Below are 26902 nucleotides of genomic sequence, written 5' to 3' on the forward strand. Positions count from 1 at the left end.
TAGAGGATGCCATGACACTCAACAAGCCCTGTGGAGAGGACTCTGAGGCCTCTTGTCAACAGCCAGTGCCAACTTGCGGCCATGTGAATGAGCCACATACAAGGGTCCTTGGAAGTGGATTCTCTGGCCCCAGCCACCTCCCCAAAGGACTGAAGCCCCAGGCAATATCTGACCACCACCTCGGGAAAGATCCTAGACCAAAACCACCCACTCAAACTGCTCCTAAATTCCTGACAGAGAAATTGTGAGCAATGAGCAATTACTGTTATTTTAAGCCACTGGGTTTAAGGAGTGATTTGTTGTACAACATCAGATAACTAAAGTCACCTCCACTTTCCTTAAATGCCTGACCAAGGGGTGACAGCTGTTTCTCCAGGTTACCTCAGTATCCACTGTTTGAACAGCTGTGAAACAATTCCCTGAATTAAACTAGTATGGTTTCTGTTTTACTGACTGAACCCTTTATGTTTAAGGAAGAAAATGAAATGAAAGCAATACATTCCCTAGCATCTCCCTCCTGCTCTTCCCTACTCCCAAACCCAGCTTTGGGAGTCTTCACTTGTCCCACTGGGCCACCACCTCTGCTCCTGCCCTCTGCATCCTCTGCCCAGCCACAACTGCCCCTCTATTTTTGTCTTCCCACGGGCTTCTAGTCATAAAGCTCTTTTGTGCTATTTCCTTGTGGCCCCCAGACACACACTGTGACGCCGGATCTGGGGGGAGTACAGAATTGAGTTTATTGTTCTGAGTTTGGTTTTTGTTCCTTAGACATTATGATTCCTGGATGGAGGTGATTGTCTCACCTCCCTGAGTTGCAGACTTGTGGGCATGTTTAGATTGTTTTCCAGGTTCAAAGTGCACTGAGAAGGCTTCACAGTATTAATACTTCCTAGATGCTCAACTGAGGCAGTGACGAAATGGCCCCCCCACCCCCACCCGCCAAAAAAATAAAACCCCAAGCCCCTGGCAGCTGCTGCTGCAGCCGTATGAAAAAATAATACAAACTCTTCTTAAAAAATAGATTACACAGAAAGAACCTAGAGAACAGAGGGGCATGGGGAAGGGCAGGGGCTACTCCAGCCACTGCAGGAAGCCTTGAGGAGAGGCCCAGGAGGGGGCAGAGATGAAGTTCAGGGGGCCGGGATGCTGGTGGACACCTGCCTGGTTTGCTCTGCCCAAACTCCCTCTGTGGCTCCTCCCAGCGGCTCTGACCCAGGGACTCTCCCTTCACCCTGAGGCCTGGTACCTGTTTCTCACTATAGTGGCTTCAATAAAGAAACAAAAAGACCCAGAGTAAAGAAGGCTGCTGCCTAGCCAGTAGGGACATCCCCCCAGCAGGAGCAGACCTCTCTCTACTTTGGGGGTTTGAATAGTTATCAATACCTGCTACTACCTAGATACCCCTCGGAGGGGTGATGGACCCCAGACTCCTCTATGGCTCCTGGAAACATGGCCTCTCCCTTGACACACATCCTCCTATGTGCCCAGCTGAGACAGGGCACAGTCTGAGGCTGTACTCCACCCCAGCCGTGGAGGAGCTGCAGAGAGGTGGAGTGTGCGCAGGATGGCTGGGCAGTGGGGTGCAGGATGGGGCACAACTCACATGGGCCCTCCAGCTCATGCAAGAAAAAGTGAGGGGACAGCCCCACCAAGGCAGAGGTAAGGCGGGGCGAAGTGATGATGTGTGTGCAGCCAGGCTAGCTCTGGGGCCACGGGCAGAGACAGGGCAGGGGCCACAGCCCGCAGGGTAGGAGAAGGCAAGTCAGTCTGGTGCTGGGGAGGGATCTGGGTGCCCACTGCCTGCTACCTGGCTACCTCCTGCAGAGAAATCTGGTGCACGGTGGACTCCCCAGAGTGGGGCCAGGGGCTGTTGGGTGGGCTGGGCTCAGTCAGGGACCTCGGGGTGGGCAGGCAGTCCACTTTCACCACGCCGGTAGGTCTCCCAGAAACCCCTGTCTAGTTGCTCCAGCTGTGGACTCAGTGGCAAGTGGCCAGCCAAGTGCATGCGGAGGGTCTCCAGCCACTGCTCCAGCTTCACGAAGGAGGGCCTGGAGCAACAGGTGAGGGAGAAGCGGATAGTGGGCTTTGGCTCTGCTGGGGAACAGATCACGCCTCAAGGCAACCCCAGGCTGAGCCCCACTACTCACCTCTTCTCTGGGTCCAGATCACAGCAGCGCACAGTAATGGGGAAGAAGCTCGGGGGGCAGTTTGGGGGGCAGTAGCGGTCCAGAAAGCCTCGTACATTAAGGCCAAAGTCCATGGTGCGAGGCAGGTAGTCGGGGTCGGCATTCACCCGCCCGATGATCTGTCCAAGACGAGGACCATCATTTACCCGGGGCCCTCGGGGCTGGGGGCCACCCAGTAGGTTTGAGGGAAGGTTGCATTGGGCCTGGATGCAGGTTGCTATGAGCAGCACAGCCCAGTTCCCTCCTTGGCCTGGGGCCCTTGAGGTTTGGGTGATTGGGAAGTGGAGAGGAGCCATCAGGCCCGATGCCAACTGCTGCCCACCCCTGGACCTACCTCACACAGGACAATTCCAAAGGAAAACACATCCACCTTCTCATCATAGCTGCGGCCTGGACAAAGAGACTGACTGTTAGCAGGTGAGGCAGGGCCCGGAATGCCAACTGGTGTGGGGTTGGGCCAGGCCAGCTGGGTGGATGCCATGGCCAGAAAGTCAGAGCCAGGGGGCAGGTGCTAGCAACCTTCATGAGATCAGGGTCTAGGCTCTGTCAGTGACCCCGTCAAGTCTGAGCAAACTTTTGGGGGATGAAGATGAGAGCCCTGAGCAAAGGGTCCTAGGCCCAGTTCGGTCACTGACTCCAAGGCAAGTCATAAACGTCCTAGTTGCACTGAAAGGTACCTATTTCAAACCCCTGGAACCTGTGAATGTTACTTTATTGGAAACAGGGTCTTTGCAGATATGATTAAGGATCTTGAGATGAGATAACTCTGGATTACCTAGGCAGGCCCTAAATACTATCACAAGTGTCCTTATAAGAGAGACAGCAGAGGAGAAGATACATAAGAGGAGGTGGTGGCCATGGGAAGATGGAGGCAGAGACTGGAATGATATGGTCACGAGCCTGGGAAGGCCAAGATGGCCACCAGAAGCAGCAAGGAAGAACAGATTCTTCCCTATAGTCCCTGCAGGGAGCATGGCTCTACTGTATTTCAGACTTCTGTCTTCCAGGACCTTATATAAAAGAATTTCTCTTGTTTTAAGCCACCCAGTTTGCGCAGATTTGTTATAGCAACCTCAGGAACTGATACAGACTCTCTGAACCTCAGTTTCCTCATCTGTAAAACAGGAAGAATACCATCTACTTCATGATGTAAAAAACAAACAAAACAGCCACTCTCATTTATTAAATGCTGCCTAGGTTGCCACCTTATCCAATCCTTACACCATCCCTTAAAGATAGGGATTGTTAACCCCATTTTACAGCTGAATTTATTTGGGGGGACATGTTAACTTTGGTCAGAGCTGGTACTGAGATGACTGTCTGCCTGCCCTGACCCTGTGTTTGCACATCACCTGTCTGTGGAAGGGCTTTATAACTCATGGTCTTGGGCATACGGGGACCACTGTGTGACAGGCTTGATAAAAAAGAAATGGAACATAAGAGAAGATACACATGTGAAATTATAATGTACACCTGAAAATTATATAATTGTATTATTAATCAATGTTACCCCAATAAATTTAATTAAAGAAAGAAAGAAATGGAGTGGGAAAGAGAGGTTGTCCTAGGCTGAACGATGGTCCCCAAAGATGTCCATGTCCTGAGCCCTGGAACCTGTGAATATATTGCCTTACATGGGACTTTGCAGGTATGATAAATTTAAGGATCTTGAGATGAGGCAATATCTTAGACTATTCAAGTGAGCCCTATATAATCGCAAAAGTCTTTATGAGAGAGGGAGGAGGGGCAGAGTCAGAGAAAGACATGTGACAATGTACACAGATGTCAGAGATAAGATGCTAGGCTGCTAGCCTTGATGAAAGAAGGGGTCATGAGCTGAGAAATGAGGTGGCCTCTAGAAGCTGGAAAAAGGGAACGGATTGTTCCTTAGAGCCTTCAGAAAGAACCAGCCCTGCTGACACTTAACTTTAGCCCAGGACTAATATTGGCCTCCTGACCTCCAGAACTATACACTAATTTGTGTTTTTAAAGCCAAGTGTGTGGTAATTTGTTATGGCAGCCATGGGAAACTAATACAAGACCCAAAGAGGAAGCGGAGGGACTGAGAAGGCCAGGAGTCAGGTGGCTGCAGGTTTTCCTGGGATCCCTGGGCCCAGGGGGATATGACAGGTGGGGCTATCAACTCACCATTGATCATCTCGGGTGCCATCCAGTAGGGGTTGCCTACCACTGTGTAACGCTTTTTGCGGTCTGGCTTCTTGAGGCTTCGCAGGTCCTCGGGATGCGTCTTCTCATCTATCATGAGCCGTGCCAGCCCGAAGTCGGCCACCACCACATTCTTGTTCTGGAGTGACGAGGAAGCAGAGCCACACTGAGCATGCTCCTGGCACCACCTGCTACCTGCTCCTAGCCTGGATCAATCCAGACAGACACCTGTGTACTGGGGGCCCACAACCCCGCTCCTCAGAGTGGCTCAGGTGCAGGGTGGGGACCCCTTTCCTTCCCCAAACTCCTCTGCTCTTTGCAAATAGAGCTACCCAAAGCTACTGAAAACACCAGTGTGGCCCCAGTCCCCCATTTCTTTATTATTTTATCTCTAAATCTTCCAACAATCTGGTAAGATAAATATTATTTTTATCCCCACTTGACAGATGAGGTGACTCAGGCCCAGAGAGGTTAAGAAAGTTGCCCAAGGCCACCTGGCTGGTCAGTGACAGGGCTGAGATTCAAACCCAGAACTTGGGAGGCCCGGCTCTACTGTTCTAAGTTTACAGGAGCCCCACCCAGGGCTCGGCCTGGAACCCTGCAGACTGGACATGCTGACTACTGCATCTGCCCCACAAGATGGGAACAACTTGGAGGGGCCTCCTGACAGATGGGGAACAGGCATGGAGTGCTGGGGCACAGTGCCAAGTCACAGGGCCGGGGAGATCCTCTGAGTGCTCCAGGGCCCGGCCTCTTAGGCTTGGTTTCCAGGGCCCTGGAATTCTGGACACTACTTGCCAGCCCCAGAACTGGGCACTACTGCATGGACACCAAGGAGTGGGCCCAGAGAGGCTGAGGCGGCAAGGCCCCAGCCAGGTGGGGATTAGAGCCATGCTCACTCTGAAGGGATGGATGGACTCTGTGCTGCTCCTGGGAGCGAGACAAACGTGGAGAGTCACCTAGCGAAAACTCTACAAAGATGGCTAGGGGAGGGGCTGAATATGGGTCCTGGGCCCACCTCGATGAGGCCTCAGGTATAAAGTCACTCAGGGCTCTGTCTCCTCAGGTGTAATACCAGGTGGAAGGTTAGCTGAGGGGTCTTGACCCTGGGGTCTTTGAACCCCTAGGCAGTAGTTCTTGAGGGCCAGGGTCCACCAGGATTGTTCAAGTGCTGGTTCCTGCCCCATCGCTTTCACAAGGCTTGAGGTGGGGCACAGGACTCTGCACTTTCAATGAGCCCCCCAAAATCTAATGGTGTAGGGTTCTGCAGACCCTGCTACGGGAAATAGCCAGTGTGATCATTAGACTCTCAGAGGCCCCAAATTATAGGCAAAGGCTTTGACTGTACACTGATGGATTCTGGGGACAGAAGAGCTCACAATTTTCATCAGATTCCTAGGGGATGGCCCTTGCTGCGGGACTGAAGCGGCAATGGGCCACCTTGTCCTCACTCTGCCCACCATGGTGGTTGGGCTCTGCAGTGATGCTCATCTCCAGCAGGAGCAGTCTGAGCTCGCTCCCTGGGAGGTATGTGGAAACAGCCTTGCCCACATCTCTGGGCTCACTGCCCAATGCTTCCCATAGCCCAGAGGCGCCTTGACATTCCCAAAGGGCTGGGACTTACATATGACAGTGAGCAATTGTCATCGCTTCCTGAATTTCATACCTCTGGGCCTTTGCATATGCTGTTCCCACCACCAGAAACACTCTTCCTACACTGAATTTGCTGGGCAAACACCTGCCTAGAGAACCTCCTCCTCTAGAAATGGATCTCACCCAGCCTGCAGTGTCATGACTCATGTCCCTCCTCTTAATTCATGTCCACCCAGCACCTTAATGTGACCTTATTTGGAAATAGGGTCTTTGCAGATACAGTTAGTAAGGATGAGGTTACACTCGATTAGGGTGGGCCCTGAATTCAACGGCTGTTGTCCTTTATAAGGACACACAGACACACAGAGGGAATAAAGCCATGTGAAGACGGTGGCAGAGATTGGAGTGATGCAGCTCCAAGCCAAGGAATGGCGAGGAGTGCCAGCCGCCACCAGAAGCTAGGAGAGAGGCATGGGACAGGGTTTCCCACAGAGCCTCTAGAAGGAACTAGCCTTGCCAATACTTGGCTTTTGGACTTTTGTCTTCCTGAACTCTGAGAAGACATTTCTGTTACTTTAAGCCATCCTGTCTGTGGTACTTTGTTATGGCAGCCAGTCAGTCACTCCTTGCCTTCTGTGAACAGCCTGTGGTCCTCGGTCACCACCCCTTTGACCCCGGACTCTCTGCCCCCACTCCCCCTACTTAAGTATGTTTCCCCAAAGCCTCTTTCAGGAAGCCTGCCCTGACCACCCCAGCCCACATGCCCAAGCCCTCCTCTGGATCCGCAGCTGTGGGTACTGCCTGGTGCAGGCCTGGCCACTCTGCTGTGGGCCATTCTCTGTGAATGCCACATTCATGGTTCTTTACAGTTTACACACCAATTTCTCCTTCACTGATCCTCACACCCTCCTACAACCTGCAATGTTGGAGCCACACTGCAAGTAAATGGCACAGTGAGGTCTGCTTGCCTCCTGGCCTTGAGCTGCTTCCCCAATGGGCCAAACTGGAGCAGGAGAGACAACCCAGGGACCCCTGTTCAGGGAAGGCCCCAAGCCTAGGAATGTGGTGGGCAGGGCTCCTGCTGTCCCTTCCCTCCCGGGCCCGGGCTGCTCACCTCACGGACCAGGCAGTTGTGGGAGTTGAGATCACGGTGGATGATGTTCATGGAGTGGAGGTAGGCCTGGGGGTGAGGGGCATGGAGGTCAGGAGACAGCTCTGCTGAGGGACCCTAGCCTTGGCCCCGAGGCTCCCACCTCCCCTCCCGCCCCAGTCAGGCCAGTGAGGGCTGCTCTTCTCACTCTCCGTTCAGTCCCCTTTGCTCACTCTCGACCCTTACTTATGGCTTCCATTTTTGGGCCACAGGATGGAATCTTAGATTAGCAGGAGAGAATGTTCTGTAAGTGGTGTTGGATCACTCAGACCATATCCTACGAATCGGAACCAGAGTCTACTCACCATTCCCGAAGCAATATCCTTGGCAAAGCTCACCCTCTGACTCCATGGGTACTGGCTGTCCTGGGGGCAGAGCGACAATGGCCAAGAGGGGCCAATGGGGGCCACGGGGGCAGGACAGTTGGGTGAGAGAAACAGGAGGAGCAAGTGTCCTAGAAGGTCCGATGACCCCCGCTCTCTTCTGCACCCACATCAGCCCCTTGTATGGGTGAATAATTCAAAACAATTTTCTAACTGAACTGATTTCAAAATGAGGGAGGAAACACTTCTCTATAGTTTCTGATCCGCCACCTCTGAGAAATGCTCTATTTATCTTCTACAAAATCCCATTCTTTCAAATTTTTAAAAATCCTGAGGCTACTTTCACAACCTAGCAGGTGTATAAGGGTCCGGCAAGGTCACCTGCAGAGCGCCAGCCATGTCGCTCAGGAGAGCCGGGCTTTGGGCTCCAGGCATTTGGAGAAATGCCTTCTCTCCTCTCGCCTCATCCCCTTGGAGACCTCCAGCGGGAAGGCAAGGACACTGGAGCATTACAAGGATTCAGAGTGCAGTTAAGAAGCCTAAGTTGGTGAAGCCCAGTGTTTCTAAACCGTATTTGACCATAGAATCCCTTCTGAGAAGGGGCATCGGTCACGAGCCTGTAAGGGTAAAACTTTGGCATTCAGCTGAGGGGTGAAGAATCAAAGTCAGGCGCTGGAGAGGGACAGGAACTCAAGGTCTCAGGGTGACGCCGAGATGGCACCAGCGCTGGATACCCAGGGCACTGCCAGCAGCACGGAAGTGCTAGACGCGCTCCTCTGAGCACTTTATTTCTAAAGATGGCTTTGTCATTTCATCCGAGCCCTCAAAGTTCTGAATTTTACGGAACAAGGCAAACAGTAAAAATAATTTGGTTTTGTCAGAAGCAAAACAAAGGCCTACTGCAGAGGTAATGAGAAGCTGCCTCTTCTCAGGTGTTTGACCTGTGGCACATATGGCTGGGTCTGGCCTAGCGCGCTGCAGGACAGCTGATCCGAAACAGCCTGTGTATCCCATCGGTGGAGCTGCCACTGTTCTCTGGGCCCTGGCTTTTCCCAAGGTTCAGATGGAGACAGCACAACACTATTCAATTCCGAATCAGGGTTCAGTGGGCCTTACAGAGGCTGACCCCACCAAAGAGCCGAGGAGCCAGGCCCAGAGGGGGAAATGCCTTGCCCAGGGCTCTGCCTGGCACTCACCATGCTCTTGATGATGCCCCGGAGTGTGCCCCCCTTGATGTACTCGGTGATGAAGTTGAGCCTCTTGTCCTTGTAGAGCACCCCGATGAACCTGAGCACATTGGGGTGCTCCAGGCATCTCATGACCTTCACCTGGTGGGGAGTAAACAGGCTGGGCCTGGGGCTGTGCCCATGTCTCTTTCTCCCTCCACTGTCTCACCAGAGCCCACAGATGGTCCCAAAGATGGAGGAGCCTCCTCTTTCAACGTGTGGCTTGAGTGTCACATCCTCCTGGGCCCTCTGCCACCCACTCTTAGTGGGGAAAAGGTGTGGGGACCACAGCATGTCCTAGAAGTCTGCAGAAGAGGATGTGCAGTTCCACCCACTGACCTCCTTGAGAAATGTCCTCTGTGTCTCTTCGTCAAATCTAATCAGCTCCTTCATGACCATCACCTCTCCCGTCTCCCGGTGTGTCACCTGCATGGGGACACCGAGGCATGGATACAGACAGAGGCTCCACTCTAAGTCTGCTTTGTAGGGAGCCCCATTCCCACCCCAGAACTGCCAGGGGGATGAACAGTCAGCTTCAAGCTCATCAGAGACATTTCATATGATGCTCCCAGCCCTCGAGGGGGTAGGACTTAATACTTTTACAGATGAGGAGAGAGAGGCTCTGAGAAGTTTCCTAACAGGGCCCAAGGTCACCCAGTTGGCAGGAAGGGGGGTGGCTGGGGATTGGGTCCAGGACCACCTGACTCAGAGGCCAGCTTTCTTTCTCCTGTTCTGCTGGCTGTGTTCTTGAAGTAGAATAGCAGTTCTACCACAAAATCCTCCCCTGCAAGGGGCCCAGGGACAAGAACTGGAGGCCTGGGCCTATCTGGACATGTGGGTGGCCTGGCCGGCACCTTCCATATAATCCTGAATCTTCCCAGCCTAGTCATAGCCAGTGTGACATGAGAGCTGGGGAAGGGCTCATATCTCTGCTGGGGAGAATGTGAAGGGGGAAGCCACCCAGAGGCCCCAAGAAGCCAACATCAGGCTCAGCATGGGGCCTTCAGGGTAGTCGGGGCTGCCCTCCCATCCCCAACCTGAGGAGCCACCTTTCAATAACCTTCTCCATATAAAGTTCTGGGTCTACCTGGAATAGGTCCCTTGCACCTCACTAGCTCAAACAGGCCCGGGTGGAGGTAAGAACTAGCCAGGGAGTCTGGAAGCCCCTTTCATGTGGATTCCTGGAGGCACTGGTGGGAGGAGGCAGGAGGACTGATGGGTCACACCTGGACTGCTCCTCTGCTCCCACTCATGACCTGTCCCTGCCCAGCAGGCCCCGTACCTTGATGGCCTGGCCAAAGCAGCCTTTGCCCAACACCTCCCCGTGGATGAGGTCCGAAGGCCGGAAGATGCGATGTGGCCGGCAGACCACACGGAGAGACTCGGAGCGCCCCAGGTCCTTGCGGTGGGAGGCAGGGGAACCCAGCGAGCCAGCACCTGGAGATCTGTCAATGCTGCAGCTCCTCCTGGGGAGGGGCACACACATGCCCACTGCCACCAGGGGCAGGTGGGCACCTGGCCGAGCCCCTCCGGGGGAGGCCAGGCCTTGACGTGTCCCTTTCCTTCTGTCTACCATGCTCCTACCTATGCCGGACTGCAGTCCCTGTTCCGAGAGGATGGCACAGGGCAGCTCTCCTGGGTAGTCATACGGCTCTCACCCCATCCTGATGCCAGCACCTGGTACCCTTCCTGTTCGAGGCCCACTATTGTTCAGGTACCCTTGGTAGGAATGGCCAATTGGCCTTCTCTGCTTGGTAGCCCTGGATCAGATGCTTTGTCTCTCAGCATCTGGGTCCCAGGGTGCAGAGGTGCATGACCTGCCCAGGAAACCCATGACCCTACCATGCCAGATGGCTTGAGCTCCAGACAAATACAGGCAGGAAGGAAATACATGCCTTCAACATGGTTATTTTTTTAAAGACTGTCCCCTGGAAGGTCTCCCATTTCCCCAAATCTTTACGAGGAGTCCTGAGCAAGCGCACAGTAAGTGGAGTAAGGACCAGGGTACCACTGGGTTTCTTCCTTGTGACCCTAGACCCCCTTTAAGAGGGTACGGGACACTCCCAACCTGGACCACAACAGCCCTCTAGTTCTCTCTGGTCCTGGGCACTCTTCTGCACAGGGGACCAGAGTGATCTCTGTGAAACGCATCACTTTGCTGCTATACCTTCCAGTGGGGCCTCATGATAGGTGGATGAAGCCCCAAGACTCTTGCCATATCTAAAGCCCTGCAGTTAGCTTCTGTGTTGGAACCCAACCCTCCCCAGCCACATCTGATGCTCCCATCATCCTGAGTTACTGGCCTGCTACTCCTTGAAGCCAGGGTGCTGGCCCACCCTGAAGTGCTCTGTAATCCCCAGCTGGCGGAGCTGCTCCCACCTGTTTTCCTATTTCTCATCATCCTCCCCTCCCCTTTCACAGTCCCTAGCACTGTTTGCTGGTCTGCTTTTCTGCAGGTCTAACTCCCACACAGACCGTGCAACTAAAGGGTGAGAATCAGGTCTCATCCCAAGGCATACAGTCAGTGTAAGTACCACAAAGGTGTAGGGATGACTTACAGGACAGGCTTCTGTCGGGCAGAGCTGCCCGCCTCCCCACTAGGAGTGTGAGCAGGGGAGCCCAGGGGGCTGGGCTCAGGCCCTGGCACATGACCCAGTGTGTCGTGGGGGTCATGCTCGAGAGTCAGCTGGAGCAGGCGGCTGGTTTCCTGGATCAGCAGATCAATCTGGAGAGAGCAGGTATGTGGCTAGGTGAGTCCCAAGTAGTAGGGGACAGACATGAAGCCACCACCTCAAATGCTGCTCAGGACCCAGGCCCAGGACCCATACCTCATCCAGGGGCACATTACGGATGGGAGTTCCATTGATTTCTAGGATCCGGTCTCCGACGTGGATGGAATTCTTCACATCTGGGCTCATGCAGCCTGGGTCCACTCTGTGGGCATAAAGCAGTGGTCAGAACCCTGACTGCCTGTTCCCTAGAGCCCTGAGAAAAAACCAAGGCCGAAGGGATAAGATCAGGGGAGGAGGGTAGATGATTTTATCTTGTGTGATCAGTAGGTGGCAATGTCTAGAACGCTGAGCTCTGGTTTGGTGGAGAGAATTCTGTAATTAATAACCGATATATGTGTGAAATTGAAGAAAGGTGGCATGCCCCTAGGTATTTGCTACCCCACAGTAAATGCTCAGGAGCTCCTGTCCAACAGAACATTGTCTCTGTCATGCAGGACAGACTGATACTCTGAACTTCCTGGTATGCTTGGGGCAGAAGAATGTCATGAGTCCTAAAAGAGTCTGGGATCCACACTGGCTTCCTACCTAACTCCCAAACTTGCCCTGCAAGATGGGGCGCAGGCTCCCATTCTGCCAAGTCGGAGTCGGCAGGGAGGAGCTAGCCCCCTGACCTGAGCCACAGCTGTAGAGTGGAGACGGGATGAGGCCTTTGATTAGCTGGCTGTAAGCTAACTCAAGGAATGGCCAATTTGCTAAATTTACTTGCTTCTTTTAACTCTTTGTTGTTAATTATCTGGTTTTCCTTTTGTATTTATAAAAGCTTTTTAAGGAATGTCCACTCTGTCTCTCCCCTGAGATAGGGAAGGGCTGGGAGACAGGACAGAGAGGAGACTAAGGACTTTAAGAAAAATAGATACATAAAAATTTTTCATTATCTTGAGTATATTTTCATGTAAGAGAAAAACCCTTCCTTATACTGGAAAGCCAGGTAATGAATGCACAAGGAAGAAGAGTTAGGAAATCACCATTTTGTAGCCATCATAGTAATAATTGATACAGGTAAGAATCATCCATGGATGCCGGCACCATTTGGTGAAAGGGTCTTGGGGAACAGGATATTTACAGAGTCATATCTCACAAATAAATTATTGATTCCATTACAAAGGGAAAAAGTCCTTTACAGAAGAGATCACTTGTACTTTAGCCAAGGAATAAAAGCGCGCAGCCCCAATAAAGGGCACACTTTACTGACATTGTCTGTAAGATGCAAAGGACATAGCATCACTTACGCAGTAACAAGCCAAAACACATCACCTAAATCTAATAAAGAGGAAGCAACAGTTAAATCCAAGCAGAGCGACATTCCACTTAATGACCTGTGCTCTTCATAAATGTCAAGGTCATGAAGGACAATGAAAAGCTGAAGAACTGTCACACATTAAGAAAAACTGAAGAGACATGAGATTCAATGAAATGTATGATCATGGACTGGATCCCGGATCAGGGGGAAACTGCTATAAAGGACAGTACTGAGACAACTGGCGACACCTGAATATGGATCGTATATTGGATAAATGTATTTTATCAATATTAAATTTCCTAAATATTATGATTACATATAAGGTACAATTGATAATTATGTAAGAGAAGGTGCTTGTTTTTAGGAGAATGTCTAGTTTTTTGGGGGGAGAAGGGTCAATATTATCTGCAACTTACTCTCAAATGATTTAGTAAATAATAACAATATGTATTTATGTATAAATATACATCAGTATATGTATGTATACACATACATTAATATAGAGACACACACATACACCCCAAATGTAGCAAAAAATTAAAACTGGTGAACCTAGGTGAAGGGTATATAGGTATTCAATATAATTATTTAGCTAATTTTCTGTAAATTTCAAGATAAAAAGTTGAGAAAGCAATGAATATATTTTCACTGACACCGGCTTCTTATGGATATAGCATAGCCTTAAAATATATATATCCCTTAGACACACCCCCTCTCCCCCTCACCCGCCTCTCCCCTCCCTCAGTCTCCTGCTAAGACAGCAGGGGGCTGGGCAAAGATAAACTCCTTAAAATGCTGCTATAAACAAAATGAAAAGTGGTCAACTAAGCCTCACTTAAAACAAGTAAATTCAGTCAGTAGCCTTTGAGCAAGCTGGGCTGCTTCTGAGAAGGGATGGCTCTTTGTATAAACTAGAAAACAGATGTTGGCTGGAGAGAATGCTCATGCAGTGAGGGAGATGGGGGGAGGTGTCACTGGCTTTCCATTTCTAAAATTCTGTGTGGCTCTCAGAGACCAGCTGGTCTGGGAGTTTCCCCATCTCTCTCACCAGTCTGTCTGCTTACTTGTGTATGTGAGGCAGCTGCTGGCCTGGCTGATGCTCAAGGTGGGGGTGGAGATGCAGAATCAAGCCTGATAGCATCCTCCTTCCCAAGTACCATCTTCATTTCTCACCAGCTCTTAGGCATGGTGCCTGGTACCCAGCAGGTATATAAGTTTTCTGAATCCAATGGAAGCTGACACTTTCTGCCACGTCCAGACATGGGGACATAGGAGACATTTAGAACTACTTCTCAAGGAGTCAGTGAGGCCTAGAAGAAATCTTAGAAGGCTCCAAGGTGTTCAACGTCCTCACTGTTCAAAGACCCCAAAGCCCAGAGAAGACAAGGGAGTTACTCAATGTCACAGTGTTGGCAACTGGGCTGGCTCCCTAATCTTTAGTCCTTCTTGCATCTCAGACCTTTTCTGCATCCTTTAAATTTTCTTTAGGGAAGATCTGTTAGTATCAAATTTCAGTTTTGTCTGCCTTAATATGTCTATTTCGCCCTCATTCTTGAAAAATATTTTAATCAAATATAGAATTCTAGGTTGATGGTTATTTTTTGCTGAGTGCATTGAATATATCATTTCACCAATTTCTGGCTTTCATTGTTTTTGCTGAGAAATCAGCTGTCAGTCTAATTGTCCTTTTTTTGAAAGTAATTTGTCTATTTTCTATGGCGACTTTGAACGTCTTTTTGTTGGTGAGTGCCTTTGGTGTACTAGTTTCACTAGATGGGGTGATCTATAGGTGGATTTCTTTTTATTTTGCTGTTTGGATTTACTGGGCTTGAGTCTGTGGATTGGTGTCTGGGAAGTTCTCAACCATTACATCTTCAAATATTGCCTCCCTTCCATTGTTTCTTTCTTTTCCTGGGATTCCAAATAGATGATTAGATCCTACCACTCTGTTCTCCATGTGTCTTAACCTCTCACGGTTTTCATCTTTTTGTCTCTGCTTCTCTCTTCTCTCTATTGCTAAATGCTTATGTTTAGATTTTCACTGTAATAATTATATATTTCATTTCTAGAGGTTATATTGGGTTCTTTTCCAAAGTCATTACTCTTCACTCATTTTTCAAGCAACTCATTAAAACACACTAAGCAAAATTATTTTATATTGTTTCTGATAATTCAAATATCAGAAAGTTTTATAGATCTGGTTCTGCTTCCTATTGTTTCTGCTGAGTTTTGCTCACAGTGCCTTGTTTCCTTATAGGTTCAGTAACTTTAGACTGAATTGCTCATCTTTGTTGGATTTACTAATCTAAGTAAATCAAATTAAGCCTGGAGGTGGGCTTCTTCAGAAAGGATCTGCATCTGATTCTGTCAGGGCCTGGGAGAACTACCAGTTGGGAAGTACTTTAAATGCTTATGATTTTGCCTTGAGGTTTTTTGAACAACCCAGGCCCACGAATCTGGTTTGCAATCCCAAGTTTATGAATTCTCAGATTCCCTCTCCTCTTCTGTTCAGGTTCAAATCAGTTTATTTTACAGTTCTTGGGATGGGCGGTGGGGTGGGGGAGGGTGCTTATGGAAGGTGTGGTTTATTTCTCATTTATCCTCACCTTGAAAGCCCTTTTGGAATTCTAGCTTAATGGAGGAGAGAGCAGTTCTCTTATTAGACTAGCTTCCTTAGCAGGTCAAGCCTCTGAGAGGCCCAGCCATGAAATGACTTGAAAATTGAAGTTTAAGTTCACTCAATTTAGATTTGCCCTCAAGACATGGCTGCCTTCAGTATTCTGCTGATACCCCTGGGCTTCCTCCTTCACTTATTCCTGGCCTGGTTACTCCTCTGTATTATTGGATCATACATGGATTAAAGAAAACATTTTAAAATGTTTTATCTAGCATTGGTAATGGTTTATAGAGGAATGACCAGACCAGGCATTTAGTATACCAGGCTGTCGGAGCTGGGCTTGCTCTGCATGTAAACGCTCACCCATTCTCACAGCCCGCAGCCCCAGTTAGCCACCCATCTAGACAGAGCACCCATGGCCAAAGCCATACCAGCTGCGGCCTTAGCAGGCCAGTCACTCACCCTTGGACGCGGACGGTGTGAGAGTGCTCTGTGCCACAACCTGGTGGGCCATGAGGGGGGTCAATGGAGACCGAGAGGCCACGTTTTCCATGAGCTGAGGCTGGGATAGATACTAGGGTGACTGTGTGGGGCAGGTGAGAGCCGGGGGAGTCAGGCAAGATTTGCTCGATGACGGGGGTCACCACAGTCTGATAGTAGCAGTGCCCGCTGCAAGAGCCATAGACAGAAGGGATCCAAAGAATGGGAAGAAAAGAACATTAGCACAATTACCAGAATTACATCTCCCCCACCCCCCAGTCCCAGGCTCTTTTCTCCTTCACCCTTACTGCTCCTCATGGGAAGAGGTGGGTCTTAGCTACCCAATGGGACTGGGAACAGGAACTGAGTAGGTCCAGCCCTGCCCCTTTCTGGCACTCAGTCATTCTGTTTGTCTACTCTCTGTTCAGTTGTAAGCTGTGCAGAAAAAGGCCTAGGGATAAATCCAATTCCGGAGTAAGTCATTAAAAGTCCATTTGGGATCAAGCCCCGCTGTCCTGGAATCCAGCTTTATCAGCACTGTATAATAAAGAACCTGTTTGGGTAAGAGGTTCTAAATCCTTGAAATAAGAGTGCCTTTGTTTTTCATGAGTCCCTGAGACCACACCTGAGTTTATATTAATAAGATAACTCAGGATGGGGGCTAGTCACCAGAAAGAGTGACTAATCATGTGATTAGAAGGTTGGGGTTTGACCTAGTCCAACACTGAGGAGAGGAGGGCTTCTGGAGATTGAGTTCAATCATGTGCCCAGAGTCAATAAATTCTGCCTACATAATAAAACCCCAATAAAAACTCTAGTGATTCCAGGAGTGGGGTCACATGTCCTGATTCCATGGGGAAAATGCATAGAACCTCTGCATTTGGGACCCTCTCAGGCCTCGCCTTTCATATCTTTTCATCTAGTTGGTCCTAATTTGTACCCTTTATAAAAATAATTAATCCTAAGTATAGTATAGTACTTTCCTGAGTTCTGAGTCATTTAATGAATTATCAAACTTGAGAGGGACTGTGGGAATCCCTGATCTGTAGCTGGCTGGTCTGAAGTGGGAGTGGCCTGGGGACCTCTGAACCAGTCTGAAGTGAGAGTAGTCTTGGGTACTGGACCCTGAACTGGTAGAGTTGGTGCTAAGTCTGGTGGCTGGTGCCAGAATTGCACTGCAGTGATACATCAGTAAGAAAGCTGATGTCTGAGACTTTCTCCATGTGACTCTTGTGTCATATCTCCTAGTCACTTCTACACCATCACTTTTATTAAAGACTGACCCCACATGGGCAGAGACAGGGCCCTGGCGTGAGAGACTTGTGGTACAGGTGGACACAGCAGGCTTGGGGAGGGGACAGGCCACTTACCAGTACAGCTTGGAATGCTCCACCAGCGTGTAGGTATCCCCGTCACCGATGAAAGTCCCGCATGTGAGGCAGATGAAGCACTCGGGGTGGTACTTCAGCTCCCCGGCCACCTGGCAGGATGTGTGGGGAGGACAACCCAGCTTAGCAGCCACCTTCGGCCCCCTTAGCTCTTCCCCTCTCAGAAGGGCAGCCCCAAAAAACTTTGGGAGCCTGGTGGCCAGATGCTGAACTCCCGGACAGAGCTGGCTCTTAAGATTGGGGGCTGAGGGATACAGACAAACAGGCTATGAAGGCATGGTGGAATTATAGTACCAATGAAAAGAAGAACAAGAGATCTAGAGCAGGGAAACCCGTGAAGACAGACAGACACACACACACACAGACACACACACACACACGAGGTGAGGTGTATAAGTAGGGGAGGGGGTGCTCACCATGACCAGCCCCTTGGTGATGTGCTCTGAGCACCCATGGCAAGACTCGCCATAGCGGGCCCAATAGTCCTTCTTGCAAAACAGCTGCCCATCCTTCTCATAGTACTGGTGTGAGAGAGAGGCACTGCATTCACAACACCTGGGTTAAAAGAGAAGCTGGGGCTTAGTATGACTCACTCCTACACCTCCCCCAGAGCTGGGCCTTGCCCTAGTCTGTAGGCACTTTTGTGAGAATTAGAAAAAGATGTCTGCATCCTTGTCCTTCCCTGCTTCCATCACCCCCAGCAATATGGAGGCATCCTGAGCCAGCAGATGGAGATAAAAACGATCTTTTGGAGCTGCGAAGAACTACTAAATGCTAGCACCTTCCCATTGTCTTAGTTAAATTTATTTAATCCTCACAGGCCACCATGAGGCAGACATGGGTGTCCTCATTCTAGAGATGAGACAGATGAATTTCAGAGTATATGAACTGCCCAAGGTTACACAAACTACTCCCTGTTCCACTAAAATATGAGGCAGGAGTTCAGCTCAGTAGCAAAACAGGGGATCTGCTGGTTTCCTAGTCAGTCCTACAGTTCTGTCAGTCACAAGAAGGGAGGGGTTTAAGGGACAGCACAGCATAGCCCCTCCCTCCACTCAACCAGAGCCTTAGTCTATACACCTTTCCTCAGAAAAGCAGTCATGCTGTATGGAGAATGCCTGGATGTACGGGGCCATTAAGGCCAGTATCACCCTGTCCTATCATCAGGGAGGCCTGGCTGGGGGTGGGGCCCTAAAGGACAAATGAGGAGGAATGATGTGCCAGCTTCTGGGTGTCATCCCACAAGCCTGGAGCTAGATCAACATGCCTGGCTTCTTTCTACCCAAGCATCCATCCCAGTGGGGTAGCCACCAGCAGCCCAGCTGGTCAGGATGAGTGAATACAGAAATTTAGATCCCTAGTGAATCCCCAGGGACATTTTTTCAAGAATCCGAACCAGAGTCCTAGGGGCCAGAGCAAACATGTGCAGAGAATCTGTCTAGCTCTGCTGCTGTTTGGGCCTGCTGGGTGATATGCCAAGATCACACATGGACAGGAAGGACCCAGGCTCAGAGGTTATGGCTCAGTAGGGAAAAGATTCAGGAAAAAGGATGGCATGTAAGACTGTGACCTGACTAACACAGCCCTATCCCCTAGGGAACCCTCCACACTACTGCAGCCTGCTCTCACTGACTGCCCCTTAACTAGGGAACTGGCGAAGAGTGAGGAAGAGGAGGAGGGAGAGGGCAGCAGCAACAGTACTGGTGGGACACTGTCCCTTTAAGAGGATCCAGCCAGTTCCCCATTGTCTGGGAGTCTGATGGGAGGGGCAGGGGACCACAGCCAGGGGCTGAGAGGGAGCAGGTTAAGGCACAAAATGCCTGGGTTCAGAAGGGGTGGGGGTGCACCCAGGAAGAGGGGGTCTGATGAGGTCTTCCCTCTTTCACTCCCCCCTATGAAAGAGGGGAGTGGGGAGAGAGGGCCTCAGGAAGCCGCCCTGGGACATGAGAGCAGGCAGCGGAAGCAGCAGCTGGACCAGGGCCATGATGTCATCCGCTGTCCCTGCAGGCCCCTGCCCACACTCCTGCCCCAGCCCTGGGTGCCAGCAGGGGGCAGGCATCTCACTGCTGGGGCCCCAATGAAGGGAGGACACCCAGGGATGGGGAGAGAACCCCCGCCCGTGTCCCTAGGGGCTTTAACAGGAAGGTGCGGAGCAGGCTTTGCAAAGAGGCAGGGCAGGCACCACACCATGACCTTGAGGAGCCCTCCCACGCCCTGTGCTGATCAGTGATTCACTTCGCCCTTCCACGGACCAGACACGGACCAGACACATCGCGTCACAGGAGTGTCACCACAGGAGTCTCCCCCTCATTTCCAGGCTGCCAGGCTGCAGGAAGCAGGACCCCGCCTGTCTTCCCGTGGGTGGGTAGGTTGGTGGAGGATGAGAAGCAGCTGCTTTCCTCCAGGGGAGAGAAAGCTCTTCGCCCGCCTGCAAACTCCTCCTCCTTCACTCCTTCACAAACATTCATCACCTTAGCAGTCCTGGAAGACCCAGCGCTGACTCACTCAAGGGCTCTGAGTGCAACTGCAACCTGGTGACCACTTCCTTGAAGCTTGCTCAGAGGCCTGGCTAGGGTGCCTGCCCCCATGAAGCCTGCACTACCAACCTTGGCCCACCAGTCTCTGTGATTAATCTTCAGGGTGTCTGAGGTCCCAAGCCAGGCATCCATAAACACTAGACCCCAAAGAAAACATAAGTGGTTCCTGTGTACTCAACCTGGAGGTGATCCCACCCCCAGCATTCTCAAAACTGCTTCAGGGCACTCCAGCTGGGCTTCATCTCTGACAGGGGCCAGGGGACCTCCGTCTCAGATAGGGGATCTAGCCCAGGCTTAAACAGCAGCTGGGTGGCTGGCACTTGGGGCCTCAATGGACCTTTGCTGATGGAAGGCACCCAGGAGGCCCTGACTCTGTCCATTCCTTCACATCTGGCAAGGAGTCAGAGGAAGCAGGTGGAGCAGGCAGGCCTGGCTCTTCAGGGTCCCCTACACATGCCCCTGCCCCCAAAAGTAAGTTAAGAGAGGAGTGCGAGGTACTGAGGGTGTGTAAAACTGGCCAGTGGAGGTCAGAGAGGAAATACTAGGAAACAGTCATCTGTCCACCCCATACAGGAGCAGGAGAAGACAAAGCCAGGCTCAGGTCCTGGGGAAGGCATGAGAGGGCTGGGCTAGGAGGCAGTGGCAACCTCTGCAATGACAGGCCCATCTCTACCTATGGCTACATCCCTGGACACCAGATGTAAAGAAAGAGCAGCTGGAGAACCAGCCCAATGGGAAGACTGTATCAGAAAAGCCAGAAGCTTCAGCAGCGGCCTGCTTTCCCTCAACAGGAAGCCCACAGTGACCAGGAGTTTCAGTTCTCCTGCCCCACAGCCAGGACCCAGGTCAGACTGTCCCACAGTTGCCTCTAGCTCCAGCCCTCACACTAGGGGCCCTGCCTGAGGCCTGGGACAGGTGGGGAAGGGGCTTTCCACTTACTTGGCCCCTCTAAGGAAGCGTCTTCTTCTCAGGGTTGAGGCCAGCATCCTTTGCAGGTCCCCAGAGCAGGGGATCTGGAGGCTTATGAGAGAGCAGGGGTGGGCCAACCAGCTGCTTCCCCATCCCACTCCAGGCGCTCAGGATTGGAGGCTGCAGAGGGTGGGGCCAGTGTGGCCACCCAGCATGGGAGGAGAATGCAGCAATGGGGATATGAGAGGACTTGGTCTGAGCCCGTACCAGGAAGCAACTGAAGGGCCTTCTGCCGGAGCTCTGGTGCAGGTAGGGAGGCTGTGCAGGCACTCTGCCCTCAGCCCTATACACCCAAGAAGGCGCCCTCCATGCTCCTCAGCCTCTGCTTTGACAAAGGCACTGGGGGCTCAGGGCTCTCTGGGGACAGGGAAAAGCTCAAAAGTAGCTGCTTCTTCCAGAGCTGTCCCCAAGGGAACAGAGGTCAACTTTCATGGACAGTCTGTCCTGCTTGCCTGCAAGGTCTTCCTTGCTAAAGCAGCACCAGAGCTCATGGTCTGCAGGCTCCCTGCTGGGCCTAAGGGAAGACTAGACTACTCTGGGCCTGGCCATAGTCTTCTAGGAGGTGGGGCCCACAGTGGGTGGGACCCCTGGAACAGAGAAAGGGGCGGGCCCTAAGGTGACAAAGACCCCCAGTGCTAATGCCAGAAGCATCCTGTGTACCTGCAGCAACTCTCCCACTGCAAAGCCTCAGAGACCAGGGTCTGGTGCCAACCCCACTTCATAGCACTGAGGTGCTTCCAGGGAGAAACCAAATAGAGTCTAGGGCCTTGAGAGTCCTGCTGAGAGTCAGCTGGCTGCCTATTAACCGTGGGACCCAGTCAAGCACTGACTCCTGCCTCAACTGCTTTCCTGTTATGGGATGAGGACACTGTTGGTCTCACCCAGTTTGGGGGACTCTTGGGAGAACCACACACCACTGGGCCAGGAACGCTCGTGTAAGCCGCACTGTGGAAACTGTGGCTCTTACTGCCTGTGGGCCTTCCTCACTGTGGGAGCCTTCCCTGTGCTTGTCATACCACAGACAGCCAGAACGTGTCTTCTCCCTACTCCCTCCACCAGGTGCCTCACTACTCTCCTGGTTATGCAGGGTGGGGAACCTCCAAAACTGAGTTCGATGAGTCCTGTCCCACTACATCCCCCCTGTGGCATCTATGGCCACACACCTGGCTCTCCCCCATGTCTCCCAAGGCTCCATCTCTCCCCCGACCCCAGGCACAGGGGTCCCTAAAGTTCTTCCCCCGATTTCTCTTGGTCCCATCCCAAATCTCATCTACCATCTTAGCATCGGCCCTAAGTGGGCCACTCTTTCTGGCCTTCCTACCTCTGACCAGACTCAAACCACCTCGGCCAGCTCTGGGCAGGGCACTACCATTCTGGATAGTCCACTGCACCTCCAACTCAATATGTACAGGGCACAATTTATCACCAACCCAGCCCCCAACTCCAGCAGACCCAACAGACCATTGCCCTCCCTAGCACCCAGGCCTACCTACTACAAGGCCCTTCACTTTTTCAACTCCGCAGTGGTTTGGAATGAGACAGACATAGGTTCTAGTCCCAGCTCTAGCTGTTGCAACTTTCAGTAAGTTGCTTGATTTCTTTGAGCCACCATTTCTCATGTGTAAGCTAGGCAAATAATGGTACCTCATTTGGTTAAGGTGAAGGCTTAATGAAATAACATTAGGAATACTCAGTAAGTGGTGGTGAATATGACTAATCTTGCCAAATATTGTCCCTTTATGTTTGCAGTTCTCTCCACTTTTAGTCACTGACCTAGGTCAGGCCTTGAGTACAGATTCCTGAACTATTGTGACAGTCCCTCTCTGCCAAGTTACCATCTGTCTACTGGGATGGCACTTTTCAGTAGCACTTCTGCCCACATCCCTCCCCTGCTTTCTGCTTTCTGAATCCCTGTGCTGGCTCCTGCCCTCAGAAGGTCCTTATCTTTGCATTCAGGGTCCTTCGTAAATAAATTACAAGTTTACCTTCTCACTGCATTCCTCGACTCCCTCTGTTCTAACCAAACAAGCTGTTCCTCTTCCCTCAATTGCCCATGCTGTCTCAGCCCCCTCTCTGTGCACGTGGTTTCCTCTGCCTCTTGACACTCCTCTGCTAAACACCTGCCTGGAACCCTGAGGGCATGGTGCCTGCCTCTCTTCTGGCCTCACCAGCCAGTGTGGGCACTGTGTGTTCATTTCACTCACTGGCTGTGTGACTCTGGTAAAATGAATTAACCTCTCTGTGTCTCAACTGATGGAGAGAATGCAATATCTAACTATATAAACTCCTTGCCCCAGTGCCTGGCCCTTATTAAACTGTAGAAAATGTTAGACATTACTCTTTAACAAAAGAAAAACAAGAACCTTGTTAGAGGTTCACACTGTCTATAAAATAAATTCCATCAATTGGTGTTAAATGCCCCGATGACCTGGGCTGGGCTTTCCAACTTGACCTTCCCTTCTTTGCTTTTCCACTTGAACACTGCTGTTCACTGGCTGGGCCAGGCCTTGTCACCGTTCTACCCTTTGCACCTGCTGGGTCCTCTGCCTGAAATTCCTTCCTTCACATGGGAAATCTCACCTCCTTTGAGACCCTCAACTCTGGCTCTAGAGCCAACTCTAAGGCTATCCTCTGCCTGCTTCTCATTCTGGTCTTACTGAGTTGCTGGGTCACCTTTAGGTCCCATAGCCCTGATCTCTCTCTCCAACACTTGGGAATTGGTGTTTGGGCTATGTATACTGGCCTATACATCTTCACAACCAGCCCAGGGACTGGTGAAGGAGGCCCAGCTTCCTCCAAGGCTGAGTTTGTCTCCCTTCCTCCCCTGGAACATGAGCACCTAGAAGACAAGGGTGCATTGCTTTTCCCGCTCCTCACCTTGTGCCTAGGTCCTGAAGGCCTTCGTAATACTGATGGAAAGGCAGGTTTCCCCCCTCCTCTCCTTAGGGGTCCCAAATGACAAAACAGAGAGACCTTTAGGGATCTTCTAGTCTAAATGTCTCATTTTACAGATGGGGAAACTGAGGCCAAGGACTTGCTAGAAGTCACAACCAAAACAGTACCAGGAGAAATAGCAAGCTCTCCCAGACTGTTTGCCCAGCCTCTTGTCTCTGGCAGGCCTTGGCCAGCCCACCTTACCTGAAGCAGTCTGCGTGCCAGTCAGCGTTCAAGGCCTGGAGGTACTGGCCATCATAGATCCTCTGGCCGCAGCTCGCACACACAGGCAACTCGCTTCCTGCAGAGGTGGAAAGAAAGCCAGGAACCATTCTTAGAGGAGTTACAGTTTGGTGAAGGCCCAGCCTGCCCTGCCAACCAACCCCATGTGCACCTGCACAAATCCTTGCACACACACACAGCACCCAGGCTGGGCAGTCACTGCCCAGTAGAAGGAAAAACGAGGTAAGTCTGAGCATCTTGCTGAGACCTTAGCTAAATTACCAAGCCTCTCAATTTTCCTATCTGTAAACTGAAGATGAGGATCAGATGTCCACTCTTCGACTCAAGCATTTTTCAACTCAAGATCAATGAAAGAAAGCAGCAAGATTTAGAAATAAGGCAGCAGGTGATATTCTTGTCACAGCCCCCTTTCCTCTCCTGCCGGCCCAGGGAAAGATACGCAGAAGACCCCTCAAGTCTAAGTAGGAATCAGAGAGGGCTGGACTGGTATGTCCTGTGCTGAAGCCCCTGGTAGGGGAGGGGCAGGAAGCCCAGAGATGCTGGCCCCAAACAAGCCTTGGCAATGTCCTGACCTGGCTAGGGGCAGGGGCTGCAGAGCTGGACACTCCTAGACACCTGCTCCAGGGAGGCCTGGCACCTCCACAAGCTGGCCATTAGTCATGCTTAGTCATCCTTGGGGCCTGGCACCACTGGAGCTGGGTGGGCCCTGGAAGATCCCCCAGGCCTGCCCTTCCTCACTGTATAGATGGGAGACTGAGCCTTGGAGAGGGTAAGGCTTGCCAGGTCACACAGCAGGCCCCCAGGCCATGGCCTGCCCCTCCATGAGGACCCAAGGGTGCTAAGGCAGGGGTGATGGTGAAGTGGGTCCTTGCTCCAAGTAGGCCTTCAGGGGCCTGGTGGGAGGACTGGCAGTAGCCCCAGGGGAGGGCAGAGCTGAAGGGGCTGGCATAGTTGTGACTAGGTGTGCCTTAGTGATGGCTGAAGAAACCCAGAGAAGAAGACCTGACCCTGCTTTGGGTTGAGGGAACTTTGGGGGGGGGGGGTGGGGTCTTCACACCCTAACTGTAGTGTAGTACCAAGCTTTAAGCCCCAGCAAGGGGGAAGGGGCTGAAGAGGCTGAGATGAGAGTCATCCTCCCAGCCAATATTGATGGCAGGCACTGGGTTTGGTGCAGGGAGACGGCGCGGGGTGGAGGGATGGCGGGGGGGGTGGGGGGGCGGTGGGAAGGGGGGAAGGCAGCGCACTACCAATGGCTTCCTGGAGGCACATCTCCGCCCTTTCTATTCGGCCTCCAACCACCAATACTGGGGGCCAACTATGCGGCCCCTAACTGTACAGACTGGGAAACAGCTTCGGCAGGTAGCGCTTGGCTCAAGGTCACGGAGCCAAGTAGGTGCGAGGCAGAGACTCAGACCCAGGGCTGGATTTCCCCAGCGCCTCTTTCTTTCTAGGCTGGGTTAGAGACTGGATAAGCGGTAGCCTGGGGGAGCCCGGGGAGGGCATAGCATGCGGATGGAGGCTGGGGCTGGGGGGAGGTGGCGGGGGGCAATGCCTGGGACTCCTCAGGGGTGGCCATCGGCCGGCCGGGGGATGGGAGAAGGCGAGAAGAAAAGGGAGGGCAGCTCACCCAAGGCCGAGGAGGGGAAAAGGGGTGGAAGCGTGTCAGGGAGGGGCCTGCAGGCTTCGGAAGGTCGAGCTCATCCCCGAGGAGGGAGAAGTGCGGCCTCGCAGCAGACCTGGCCTCCGCTGCGGCCGGGCTCGGTCCCCTCCCGTGCCCCCGGTTCCCCTGAGACAGCGCCCGGCCTGCCCGCCCGCCCGGCTTGCGCCCCGCGCACCTTCCTCTCCCATACGTTCTTCCCTCCAGGTGCAACAAAGTAGCGTCAACCTCATGCACTCGGCGGGGGGCGGGGCCCGGCGGGGCTGGGGGCGGCCCGGGCCCCGCGAGCTCGCCCGCAGCCGCCGCCGGCCCGGGAGGCGGAGGCGGAGAGCGCGGGCCGGGCCGGGGTGGGCTCGGGGCTAGCCGCGCCACTGCCGTCTCTCGGATGCCGGCTCCGCCACCCGCTCCGAGCCGCGGCGGCCTGGGGAGGGAGCGGAGGGGCGGGCCCGGGCGGGGCCTCGGAGCTGCGGCAGGGGGCGGGGCGGGGCGGGCGAGCGGCGGAACTGCCCTGCGCGGCCCCGCCCCCTGCCCTCGGCGGCGCCCCGCCTCCGCCGGAGTCTTCCCGCCTGCCCCCTTCATTCAGCTCTGCTGAGCGACGACTGCGCTTAGCACCGCGAGGCACAGATGTGTAAATCGAAAACTGCTGACTAGGAGGGACCCGTACTCTGATGCGGCGGCAGCCTAAGCGGGTTTAGAAGCCCCAAGAAGGGGCCTCAGTTTTCTCACGGGGAGACCCTCTGACCTAAGCCAGTTGGGTGGCGGCTGAGAATCGGGACCTGAGCTGGAGGAGACGTGGACCCTGAAGACCTTGGAGGTCGCCTTGGGTTGGTGCGCTGGCCAGATCCTCTCCCTCTCAGGCCTGCAGTGAGGGCAGAGGCAGGAAGGTGATGGCCCAAGTGTTAGGCCCTCACCGGCTAGGCAGGGAGCTAAAGGAGCAGGACCTTGGGGAGAAGTGAACCTCTGCCAGGCTGTGACAGATGTTCTCAGGAGTTTCCTCTTCCCAGTGTTGGCGACCTGATGCTGGCGCTGCCTTGCCCAGGGTTCAGGAGGGGCCACAGCTGAACAAGGTTTTGGCTGAGTGAAGTGGCCAGAGGAATTGATGGGTACCCAAAGCACAGGTGCCCAGTCCAGCACTAGAAGGGTGGAGCACCCTGACTAGAAGTGGAGAATCCTAGAATGCCCCTTGGGGAGGGGGCAACCCTATCTCCCTTAGGCATACTCTCCCACTTCATGCCACTGGGCAAGAAGTTATGAGCAGAGAGGTAGAGCCATGTGCCCAAGTGCACCCAGTAAACAAGGGCAGAGCTGCCCAGACTCCTGCTCCAACCATCATATTTGCTAGATTCTCAAGCTAGGGCCTGTAAGGTGGGGGCACTCACCCTTGGGTGCAAAAAAATTACC

The 26902-nt window shown here is 52.5% G+C and overlaps 1 protein-coding gene across 1 annotated transcript; it reads right to left on the reverse strand.

The window, feature by feature from the left end:
• Positions 1-714: 714 nt before the first annotated feature.
• Positions 715-25901, reverse strand: LIMK1 (LIM domain kinase 1). Its single transcript, XM_016130455.2, has 16 exons — positions 25680-25901; positions 23806-23902; positions 17578-17716; positions 17144-17253; positions 15756-15962; positions 11473-11578; positions 11203-11369; positions 9927-10110; positions 8984-9070; positions 8615-8746; positions 7401-7460; positions 7060-7125; positions 4335-4491; positions 2521-2576; positions 2148-2305; positions 715-2048 (listed from the first exon to the last, which is right to left on the reverse strand). The coding sequence occupies exons 1-16, from the start codon at positions 25732-25734 to the stop codon at positions 1886-1888; spliced, it is 1944 nt and encodes a 647-aa protein (XP_015985941.1). The 5' UTR covers positions 25735-25901; the 3' UTR covers positions 715-1885.
• Positions 25902-26902: the final 1001 nt, after the last annotated feature.

This window comes from Rousettus aegyptiacus, unplaced genomic scaffold (genome assembly GCF_014176215.1).
Source record: "Rousettus aegyptiacus isolate mRouAeg1 unplaced genomic scaffold, mRouAeg1.p scaffold_m13_p_8, whole genome shotgun sequence".
Lineage (NCBI taxonomy): Eukaryota > Metazoa > Chordata > Mammalia > Chiroptera > Pteropodidae > Rousettus > Rousettus aegyptiacus.